Source organism: Mobula hypostoma, chromosome 23 (assembly GCF_963921235.1).
Source record: "Mobula hypostoma chromosome 23, sMobHyp1.1, whole genome shotgun sequence".
Taxonomy (NCBI): domain Eukaryota; kingdom Metazoa; phylum Chordata; class Chondrichthyes; order Myliobatiformes; family Myliobatidae; genus Mobula; species Mobula hypostoma.
The window spans coordinates 29,440,362-29,452,374 of NC_086119.1; the positions used below are offsets into that span (position 1 = coordinate 29,440,362).

A 12,013-nucleotide genomic window follows, 5' to 3' on the forward strand; every position below is an offset into this window, starting at 1 on the left:
TCCATTATAGTCATATGTGCTTTAACTGCTAAAGCCTTTCACTCTGGAGTACTAGCTCAGATCATTTACACTACTTCAACTCTCCTTTCTTCTTTAAGATACTCTTTGAACCCATGTCTTCGATTGAGCTATTAGTTATCCACCTCAATATTTAATTTTATAGTTTGATAACAAGTGTTTCATATGTTAAAGCTAATGTGTAATATCTTCTCAAACAGTCCCTGAGGATCAAGAACGACTTGCTTCGCTCTAGTTTAGAGGGTCTTGAGGTAATTGAGGCCAATGTGGAAACTGTAGATTCTGCCTCAAATAGGACAGGAGGTGCCTTACTTTTCATTTGGATGGGTAGATCAAATTGTGCTGCTTCTACTTACATAAGATCCTTTGTGTTCCCAGTGCATGAACTTGAAGATCTCAATACCATACTCCTTCTCTCGATTATCCAGGAATTTTTTGGAGATGCTCTTTTTCAAGGAGGCATTAGTTACATCCATGACCCCGTTCCTTTGTATACCTGCAAATCTCTACCCATAACAGAAATTAGAAAAGGTTATCAGTTTTAGGAGACTGACATAGAACATAGAACATAGAATAGTACAGCACAGTACAGGCCCTTCGGCCCACAATGTTGTGCCGACCCTCAAACCCTGCCTCCCATATAAGCCCCCACCTTAGATTCCTCCATATACCCGTCTAGTAGTCTCTTAAACTTCACTAGTGTATCTGCCTCCACCACTGACTCAGACAGTGCATTCCACGCACCAACCACTCTCTGAGTTAAAAACCTTCCTCTAATATTCTCCTTGAACTTCCCACCCCTTACCTTAAAGCCATGTCCTCTTGTATTGAGCAGTGGTGCCCTGGGGAAGAGGCGCTGGCTATCCACTCTATCTATTCCTCTTATTATCTTGTACACCTCTATCATGTCTCCTCTCATCCTCCTCCTCTCCAAAGAGTAAAGCCCTAGCTCCCTTAATCTCTGATCATAATGCATACTTTCTAAACCAGGCAGCATCCTGGTAAATCTCCTCTGTACCCTTTCCAATGCTTCCACATCCTTGTCAAGTATGCAAAGAATATTTCTGCACATCGGAAACCAGGCTCCTGAGACAGAAAGAGACTTCCAACAGAGTTAGGGCTTCCTTGATGGAAATATTGGCCTGGGAGTAGGTAATGATATTGGTTCACTTATCCTTATCGTGAATTCAGAGTATTTTGCGGTGTCAGCATTTTCAGATACCTTGAGCTTCCTGCGACAGCTAGTCCAGGTCTCAGAAGCATTTTAGAGAGCAAAGATCACTGCTGTGTGTCAACTGATGAATTTTGTTCCAGGCCTAAGGTCTTTATCTTCAAACTTCATTTTCTTCAACCAATAATATGCTGTGCTGGCACATTGAGGACAAAAGTGAAAATTTATTATTAGTGTGTAATGTTTAATGCATACAGGAAGTGTCCATTTTTTCCTGGAGTTACATACTATTTATGACTAAACAACAAAAAGATATTTGGAATAAACACAAGATTATGCAGATGCTGGAATCCAGAGCAACACACACCAAGTGCTAGAGGAACTTGGCAGGTCAGAGAGCAGCTATGGAGGGGAATAAACAGCTGATGTTTCATCATGACATTTTGGGTAAGATAGTTAGATATCTTAGATACAGACAAAAGGATAGTCACCATTTTGGGTCTAGAGTTTCCATCTGACACTCAACTGTGCCTCTGCCTCAACAGATGTTGTCTGACTGAGTACTTCTGTTTGTTTTCTTTTGCTCAAGAACTCTGCAGTCTTATGCCTATTGTGATCTTGTGGTTACTTTTCTAATGCCTCCTTCTCCCCCCCACCCCCACACACACTTCCAGAAAGGTTCACTTTCCTCTGCATGTATGGATTCTTTTACCAACTTCTCAGTTTTTCTATTTCCATTCCTTAAGCATGTTCACTGACCTTCTGACCCAAGCTTTCAGATATAGACTTGAGATTAGTGTTTTTACAATGTGATAAATCACCTGAAGTTTGTTTTAGGTTGAAATAAAGAAGTCCAAAGAAAGAGTCAGAAATGTTCCCCATAAAAGGTAAGAAATGGAAATTTTAAACTTAATGTGAAATTCTTCAGATTAAAATGCAAGCAATGTATTCATCAATGAGCCAAAGAAAATCCAGGAGGAGGTCTGGTTAGAAATGAAACCAAGGACTAGAGTACAAAACTAAGGTAGAGTTGAGACCATGTGTTATTATAGTAATGCTCATTACGTGAAGGAATTGAGTGGTCAATGGGAAGGTTCAGAAGGAAAATTATTTTTAACCAAATGAATCAGAAGTGGCGGCAGATATTTAATTGTTTAATTTAACTGCTAATGGGAATTGTGCAGCATATGTACGGCCACAAGAAAAATATACTGATCACGCCTTTAGACTCTAAGCTGTCCAAGTATAGAATATGAACACGATGGGTAGAGACTTGCCAAGGATCAACCTGAAACTGGACCTACTTGTAAATTTGGATTTTATCTAAATCTACAAGTAGATTCGGGAGAAAAATCCTGGTTAATATAGATTGATGGCTAGGGGTATGTAGAGAAGTGATTTCTTCAGACTAGAATTTTAAAGCTATGAAATGACAATCTGACATTCACTTGTTGGGTTGAGATATGGTGTCAGGAGTGGGATTGGGAAATTCAGAAGAGAAGGGGCCATTAAACTTGATGTTTATTTTCAGACAGCTGAGTATTGTCAATCACCGCATGCATATCTTGTATGCAGACTTAATGGAATTGAGGTTGAACTAAAAAATTGCAGACTTACAGTTATCTTAAAATGAGTAAGGGAAATAATAAAGATTTTGGTTAAGATTACTTAATGAAATCTGAAGATTGCAAAGGTCAGAAGGAGAAGTCTATGGAATTTAGTCATAATAATAAAGATTCACAATGTATCCAGTAAACCTGCTCATGCTATGGAATGACCAGACAATGACTGTCTCAACCAATGAGACACCGGCCAACTTCACTTAATGTTTAATGGCATTGCTGCAACCAAATCTCCAACCATCAACACCTTGGGTCACATAAGAGCAGGAGTAGGCCTACTCCTAATAAAAGGAGTAATTCCAAGCTGCTTCATTGAACAATGACGACCAGATCTTTGCCTTAGCTTCCCTTTTCCATTTTGTTCCATGCAACCCTTGATTCTCCATGAGATGAAGAATTTATGTTATCCTTTAATATATTCAGTAATATAGCCTTCACAGCTGGAAAATTTCAAACATTTTTGACCTTCCAAGAAAAGAAATTCCTCCGCATCAAATATCTTCATAAGTGAGCAATCCCTTTTTTCTGAAGTTATGTCGCCTAGTTCTAGATTCCCAATAGTCAAATGCCTTTATTCGGAAGTTCAATGAGGATTGGCTTTTTCTTCTGGAAGCCTCTTTGTTCCAGAAATCAACCTAGTGAGCCACCTCTAAACTGTGACATATAAAAATACATCCCTTCTTAAATATCAGACAAAAACCATATGCAATATTCCAGATATGGTCTGACCGATGCCCTGTACAGCAAGACTTCTGGAATTTGTATATTGTATTCCCTTTGTAATTAAGTCATTTTCCTCCTCAGTTTTCTGTATCTTTATGCAAACTTTCTGTGGCTTATGAATGAAGATACCAAGATTTCTGTAAATCACAGCATTCTGTAATTTCACACGTTTGAATTATATTTCATCTATCCACTGTTTGCCTACCTATTTCACTTACCTATATCCTCTTACAGACTCTTTACATCCTTCTAACAAATTGCTCTCTCGCCCCGCCACCCCTTCCCAATCTTTGTAATATCAACAAATTTGTCTATAATGACCTCATCCCTGTCTTTGAAATCACTAATACCAGTTGTAAATTATTGTCACAGAATTGATCTTTGTGGCACATGAGATCAGTGGTTACAGCTTGCCAATCTATTCTTTTCTTTTCTGTCAGGTTGGCAATTCTGTATCCATGCTAATATCAACACCATGAGTTTTTGCCTTGCACAGCAGTAACCCATTGCATGCAACCTATTAAATGCTTTCTGAAGACCATAATACCACGTCTACTGATCTTCTTTATCTATATTGCTCACTTCACCCTCAAAAGCTATTTCACAAAATGTAAAACACTTTTTCACTTCGATATAAACTCTGCTTAATAATTCTGTGCTTTTCTTAAAGTCCTGCTACTATTTATTTCCTTTATGTTATATTTTAACATTTTCCCAATGACAGATGTCAAGCTATCTGATTTTTTTCCCCCTCTGCTTCTATCTCACTACATTCTTGAACAGGGGTATTGTATCTGCATTTTCCAAACCATTCCAAATTTCCTGAATGTAGCGAATGGCTTTTTAGAGCAGGTTGTGATTGGTGCCACTAGTGAATGGCAATTCTGGATTGGGTGTGTGTAATGAACCAGATTCGATTGGGAGCTTAAGGTAAATGACCCCTTGAGGGGCAGTGATCATAATATGACAGAATTCACACTGCAATATGAAAGGGAGAAGATAAGGTCAAATGTATCAATATTACAGTGGAGGAAAGGGAATTACAGAGGCACGGAGAAGAGCTGGCCAGAGTTGATTGGAAGGGGACACAACCAGAGATGAATGGCAGAATAGCAAAGACTGGAGTTCAGGGGGCAATTTGGAAGGTGCCAGGTAGATGTGTCCCAAAGATGAAGAGGTATTCTAAAGGGAGGTTGAGGCAACTGTGGCTGACAAGGGAAGTCAAAGACAGCATAAAAGCCAAAGAGGAGGCATATAATATAGTAAAAATTTGTGGAAGCTAGAAGACAGAGAAGCTTTTAAAAACCAACAGAAGGCAACTAAAAAAGTCATAAGGAGAGAAAAGATTGAATGCACAGGCAAGCTATCCAAATAATATAAAGGAGTATACCAAAAGTTTTTCAGATATGTGAAGAATAAAAGAGAAGCGAGCGTGGATATTGAACCATTGGAAAATGAAACTGAAGAGGTAGTAATGGTGGATGAACTTAAGTATTTTGTGCCAGTATTCACTGTGAAAGACACTAGCAGTATGCCAGAAGTTGGAGAGTTTCAGGGGCAAAAGTGAGTGCAATTGCTATTGCTGAGGAGAAGGTTCAGAAGCTAAAAGGTCTGAAACAAGATAATTCACTTGGACCAAATGAATTACACCCCAGTGTTCTGAAAGAGGTAGTTGAAGAGATTATGGAAGTATTAGTAATGATCTTTCAAGAATTACTAGATTCTGGAATGGTTCTGGAGAACTGGAAAATTGCAAATATCACTTTACACTTTATGGACCGAACAAGGCAGAAGAAAAGAAATTATAGGCCAGTTCACCTGACTTCAGCAGTTGGGAAGATGTTGGAATCCATTATTAAGGATGAGGTTTTGGGGTATGTGGAAGTGCATGATAAAATAGGCCAAAGTCAGCATGGTTTCCTTGAGGAAAATTTGAAGGACAAATCTGTTCAAATTCTTTGAGGAAATAGCAGGCAGGATAGATAAAGGAAAGTCAATGTATGTTGTTTACTTGGATTTTCAGAAAGTCTTTGACAAGATGCCGCACATGAGACTGCTTAACAAGATAGGAGCCAATGGTATTACAGGAAAGATACAAGCATGGATAGAAGATTGGCTGACAAGCTGGAGGCAGAGTGGGAATAAAGGGAACATTTTTTGTTTGGCTGCCGATGACATTAGTGTTCTGCAAGGATAAGATTTGGGACCACTTATTTTCATGTTATATGTTAATGATTTGGATGACAAAATTGACAGCTTTGTAGACAAGTTAGCAGACAATGCAAAGATAGGTGAAGGGACAGGTTGTGTTGAGGAAGCAGGGAGTCACAGAATGGCAAAGAAGTGGCAAATGTAATATAGTGTAAGGAAGTGTAAGATCATGCACTTTGGTAGAAGGAATAAAGCCCGTAGACTATTTTCTAAATGGGGAGAAAATTCAAAAATCAGAGGAGCAAAGGGATTTTGGAGTCCTCGTGCAGGATTCCCAAACGTTTAACTTGCATGCTGAGTTGGTATCAAGGAAGACTAATGCAAGGTTATCATTCATTTTGAGAGGACTAGAATACAAGAGCAAAAATGTAATTCTGAGACTTTATAAGGCATTGGTTAGACTGCACTTGGAGTTTTTGTGAGCAGCTTTGGGCCCCTTAGAAAATATGTGCTGGCATTCAAGAGAATGCAGAGAAAGTTCATAAGAATTATTCCAGGAATGAAAGAGTTAATATATGACAAGTGTTTGATGGCTGTGGGCCTGTATTCAACATAGTTCAGAAGAATGCGGGGAGAACTCATTGAAACCTATTGAATATTGAAAGGGCAAGCTGGAGTGGGTGTGGAGAGGATGTTTTCTATAGTGGATGAGCCTAGGACCAGAGGGCACAGCCTCAGAATAGAAGGAGGTCCATTATAACAGAGATGAGGATGAATTAGTGGAGTTCATTGCCCCAGACAGCTGTGGAGGCCAAGTCATTAAGTATATTTAAATTGGAGGTTGATAGTTTCTTGATTAATCAGGGTGTCAAAGGTGACGTAGTGAGGGCAGGAGAATGGGGTTGAGAGGGATAATAAATCAGCCATGATGGACTGGCAAAGCAGACTCAATGGGCTGAGAGGCCTAATTCGGCTCTTATGTCTTATGCGTTATGGTCTTATGGAATTTTGAAATATTGCATTCATTCACTATTACCCCAGCATTTTATAAGTCCCTATGATATGGGCCATCAGGACCAAAGAATATCTGCCTCTAAACCCTCAGGTTTGCCGAGAGCCTTTCTGCTTGTGAATAAGTTCTTCCCTTACTTTTACCCTCAGATTTTCTACCATCGACTCTCTTTTTCTGTGGGGACATATACAGAAACTTCACTGGATATGAGACACAAATATTGTGGCTACAAGTAAAGAATAAGAAGTTTGAACCTACTTTGGTGATAAGTTTATCATTACTCTTGGGGCAGATGAATAGATGAAAGAAAAACAGAATGGTATCTAGAAGAATATTCCTCAGTGAACCAAGTTCCATCCATGCCAAGTTATTAATCCAATCATCCACAGCAAAGTTAGGGATAGTGAAAACTTTGTTCTTTAGTAAATCAACATAAGCAAGATTTGCTCTTACTTGGTAGTATTGAGGAGGTGATAAATGATTCAACATGAATAGGTAAAGCTAAAAGAGTTATTTGTTTATATAATTGATGCATGCATGCTTGTATTAAGACTGCCGAAATGAATATTGGGTATATTATTGCAGAGCTAAATCAGAAGAGAGTTTATCAGGAGAGAGTTCTGTAAAAAAAAAAATACTGGTAAAATGCAGATAGAAGTTGCCTGTTTCCCATAATATCAAAAAGAAATGTTCGACTTCAGACCCATATGAACATCCCTCCGATAGGCTTCTTTCTGCAAAAAGGCTACCTTTATAAATTAATACCTTACTTTGAAACAAGATCAGTATTAATCTCTCCCTATCACCTTATCTAAATGCAGGAGTAACTTGCATGAAAGAATTAGATAATACTTGAAAAAAAAGTTTAAGATATAATAAAGCAAGAAATTGAAATGATAGAATGCACCTTGGTAGATCCAGTACAGTTTGCAAAATAGCAAGGTTGTTAAGCTACACTGCTGTACAATTCTGAATATTTATCATTAGTTGATATTCTGAAAAAAAAAACAAACTCAATTCCCAGCAGTTCTTTATACATTTATATTGCTTGCCACTCAAAAGTACATTACGTATTTCATTAAGTACAAAAGCCTGTAAACTACCTGTATTCAGTATAAGTAGTCTATGCTTTTGTTTACACTATGCATTTGCCATTTCCCACTCAACTTGCCCCTCCACCTGATACAATATCCCTTAATATTTCTCAGGCTAATCCTTAAATATATTAATGCTATTAATTAGTCCAATTGACACCTAGGAACTTTAAATTCAGTTGAAAATACAGTGCCTTTAAAAAGTATTCAACTCCCCCCTCTGGAAGTTTTCATGGATTTAATTTGGCTTTTTTTTGACACTGATCAACACAAAAAGACTCTTTTGTGTCAAAGTGTAAACAGATCTCTACAAGTGATCTAAATTAAATACAAATAGAAAACACAAAATAATTGATTGCATAAGTATTCAACCCCTTGAAGTCAGTATTTAGTAGATGCAACTTTGGCAGCAATTACAGCCTTGAGTCTGTGTGGATAAGTCTCGATCAGCTTTGTACAACTGTACACTGCAATTTCCCCCCATTCTTCTTTACACAACTGTTTAAGCTCTGTCGGATTGCATGGGGGTTGTGAGTGAACAGCACTTTTCAAGTCCAGCCACAAATTCTCAATTGGATTAAGGTCTGGACTTGGCCACTCCAGGACATAAACCTTGTTGTTTTTCAGCCATTCCTGTGTGGCTTTTGCTTGATGCTTGAGATCATTATCTTGCTGGAAAACAAATCTTCTCCCAAGTTGCAGTTCTCTTGCAGACTGCATCAGGTTTTCCTCCAGGATTTCCCTTTATTTGGCTGTATTCATATTACCCTCTACCTTTACAAGGCTTCTGGGGCCTGCTGCAGTGAAGGATCCCCACAACATGTTTTGATTCTTTGCTTCCAATGGACTCCTTATAGCCCTGCCATATTTCCATGCATTTTGCAAGACTGTTTGCGTGTTTCTCTTTAACTGCCCACTTTGCAAAATTGTTTGTCATCTTCTATTTGATGAAATCATTCACATACTTCAGTTTGACAATTTGGAACATGTCATCAAGGACAGCTTTTACCCTGCTGTTATAAGAGTATTGAATGGTCCCTTAGTATGATACGTCTTCACCTCACAATCTAACTCCTTACAAACTTGCACCTAGTTCTCTGCCTGCTTTCTCTGTAGTGTTACACTTCTTCTGCATTCTGTTATTGTTTTCCTTTGTACCACCTCAATTCATGTTGTGACGAAATGATTTGTATAGATGGCATGCAAAACAAGTTTTTCACTGTATCTCAGTACATGTGACAATAATAAACCAATTTAAATGTACCAGTTTTGATGTTCAGTCCCATTTTATCCTCATCTCTACTTATCAATGACAAATTGTACTTGGCTGGAGTTTTTATATTTGTAGATAAATATATTTCTGCTGAGCTGTATTGATGCTGATAAAAAGGTTCTAATTCTCTTCTATAAAAAATAGTGGCTGGTCAGGCAGTATCTGCAGAGAGAGAAGAAGTCCATGTTTCTAGTTAATAACTCTTCATCAGAATTGTTCTGTAGAAGAGTCATTAACCCAAGTTGATTTTGTTTCATTTTCCACAAATGCAGCTTGACTGGCTGAGATCTTCCAGCAGTTTTGTTCTTATGTCTTTCCACAGGTATTATCTGAATTTTCTTATTTTGTTTCAGATTTGCAGCGTCAGCTTTGTTCACTTGCATTCAGATTATGTTCTACTTTTGTTATTATTAATATTAGACATGGTTTTATGGGGCAGCATGAGGAACACAAATATCAGAAGCACCTATCTCCAATTCTCTTTGTGATCATTTTGATTTCTATTTAAAAACTAAATAATTTAGAGAAAGAATTTAGTCTTTAATGTATCTTCTGCATTGAATATGTAGAATACATATTAAAAGCTGTGAATATAACCTCACAATGAACCATGGGGGTTGGGGGAAGCTTGGCTATAATAAGAATTTGAGCAGTCCACTCTGAGACACAATATTCAACATCCCGTATGGGCATGACTAAATGTGTCAATCAACATTGCAATGTTATTTTATTCAGGCATTAGGAGCCAGACTTTGAAAAACCTTGGAAATGGTGGATGGCCTATGAATAATAGTTGAAAAGTTGTAAACAGTGGGTGGATTGACTGTGATTAATAGTTGAGTGGTCTATGAACAATGCTTGGGTGGTCTGTAAGTGTTGGTTGGATGGGCTGAGAGCGATGGCAGTGTGAGATCTAAAGCATATTTACGACATATATGAAACGGGAACCTTGTACAGTTAAAACATTAAAGTAATGAATGTGGGGTGTTCCCTATCTCGGATCAACTTGCAAAAGAATGAGATCAGAATCGGGTTTACTATTATTGACGTATGCCATGAAGTTTGTTGTTTTGTGGCAGCAGTGCAGTACAAAGACATAAAGATCTATAAATTACAAAAGTAAATAGTGCAAATAAAAGGAATAATAAGACAGTTTTCATTGGTTCATGCATTGTTCAGAAATGTGATGGCAGAGGTGAAGAAGCTATTCCTAAATAGCTGACATTGGGTCTTCATGTTCTTGTACCACCTCTTTGGCAATAGTGAGAAGAGAGCTTGTCCTGGATGGTGAGGGTCCTTAGTAATGGTTGCTGCCTTCTCAATGAGTTAGACAGGAATATTACTTAAATTGGAGATAGCGAGGATACAGAGGGACATAAACGAGGAGGGGCGTGGGGAATAGCAATAGAAGCTGGGAAGTGGTAGGTGGTGGCAATATAGGCCCAAAGATGATGGAATCTGATAGGAGAGGAAGATGGAGCATGGAATCAAGTGAGGGAGGTAGACAAATGGGAGTAGTGGCAGAGGGGAACCAGTGGGATGAATGTGACGGCTGTGGGCAGATGAAGAGGTGTAAAAGGGGAAAGAAACAGTGATGGGGTGGGGTAAGTGTCAGAAGAAGTGGGTAGATCAGGAGGGGAGAGAAGAGGGACGGGGGAGAGCATTTTACTGGAAGTTGGATAATTCAATGTCTATGCCATTGGGAAGTAGATGACCCTGATGGAATGTGAGGTATTGTTCCTGTGGTATTTAGCCTTACCCAGACACAAAAGGCATGAGGACAGACATCTTGATGTAGGAATGTGAGCAGAATTAAAATTGCTGGCAACTGGAAGCTCCAGACCGCCATGGCTGCCAATGCAAATAGAGCACAAGTGCTCAGAGAAGTGGTCACCCTGTTTGTGACTGGTCTCACCAATATTCTCCAGCATTTTGTGTTGCTACAGATTTTGGCATTTGCAATCTCTTATGCACCCCGTTAGCCAGGATTTTGCCTGGAATGGAGCACTTTTGTTACATGAACCTGAGACTTTTCTCACTAGAGCACAGGAGGCTGAAGAATGACCTTATAGAGGTATATAACATTGAAGGGCATAGGTAGGGTAGATCATTTTTCTAAAAGTTGACGTGGGTTTAATGTGAGAGGGAGATGGTTAAGGAAATCTGAGTGGCAAGTTTCTTTTTAAACACAGTGCGGTGGACATATCAAACAAGCTTCCAGAGGAGTTGACACAGACTGATATAATAGCATTTAAAAACATTTTGCATTGGTATATTGATCGGAAAGGAATGCAAGGATATGGGGTGAATGCAGAAAAAATGAGCTGACATGGATGAGACAAGTCAAAGGACCTTTTTTTGTGCTGCAAGCCTCTAAGAATCCATGAAATAGTTACCTGTCTATAATAACCATAAATATTAAGGTCTGATTAATTGTCAGTTATTGACTTTATTCATAACTGGGAAGCTAAGATGTAATCAAAGTTCATATCCATGACAAATCAATTCAACTTCAGAGGTCTTCCTATTGTACAGTTTACTATTCTGAAATCTACTGACATTTGGTTTCTCTTAATATATTGGAATATCAATTTTCATTGTACAACAGTTGAATTTGTCTCATCTTCTTGTGATTGTGGCTCAGTGTCACATCAGTGTGTTCAGTAACTAATGATAAAGATTAGCTTTATTTGTTACTTGTATATCAAAACTTACATTGAAATGTATTGTTTGTGTCTACAATTAATGTTGTGCGAGGATGCGCTGAGGGCAACTGGCAAGTGTAGCCTTGCTTCCAATGCCAGCGTAACATGCCCACAATTTACTAACCTGTATGTCTTTGGAATGAGGGAGAAATTTGGAGCGCCTGAAGGAAATTCATGTTGTCACGGGGAGAATTGTACCCAGATCGCTGGTGCCGTAAAGTGCTACCTTAAGTGCTACGAAGGG

General features: G+C 38.5%; 1 protein-coding gene across 5 annotated transcripts in view; it reads left to right on the top strand.

The window, feature by feature from the left end:
• The window catches only part of LOC134336701 (BTB/POZ domain-containing protein KCTD7-like), a 117,375-nt gene that overhangs the window by 63,216 nt on the left and 42,146 nt on the right, over positions 1-12,013 (top strand). For 2 of the 5 annotated variants that reach the window (XM_063031082.1, XM_063031083.1), the window contains exon 5: positions 2,027-2,076. The exons of the other annotated variants lie outside the window; for them this stretch is intronic. In XM_063031082.1, the coding sequence (XP_062887152.1) occupies positions 2,027-2,076 (50 nt within the window). The remainder of the gene's footprint in view (positions 1-2,026; positions 2,077-12,013) is intronic. 5 annotated transcript variants of the gene reach the window in all.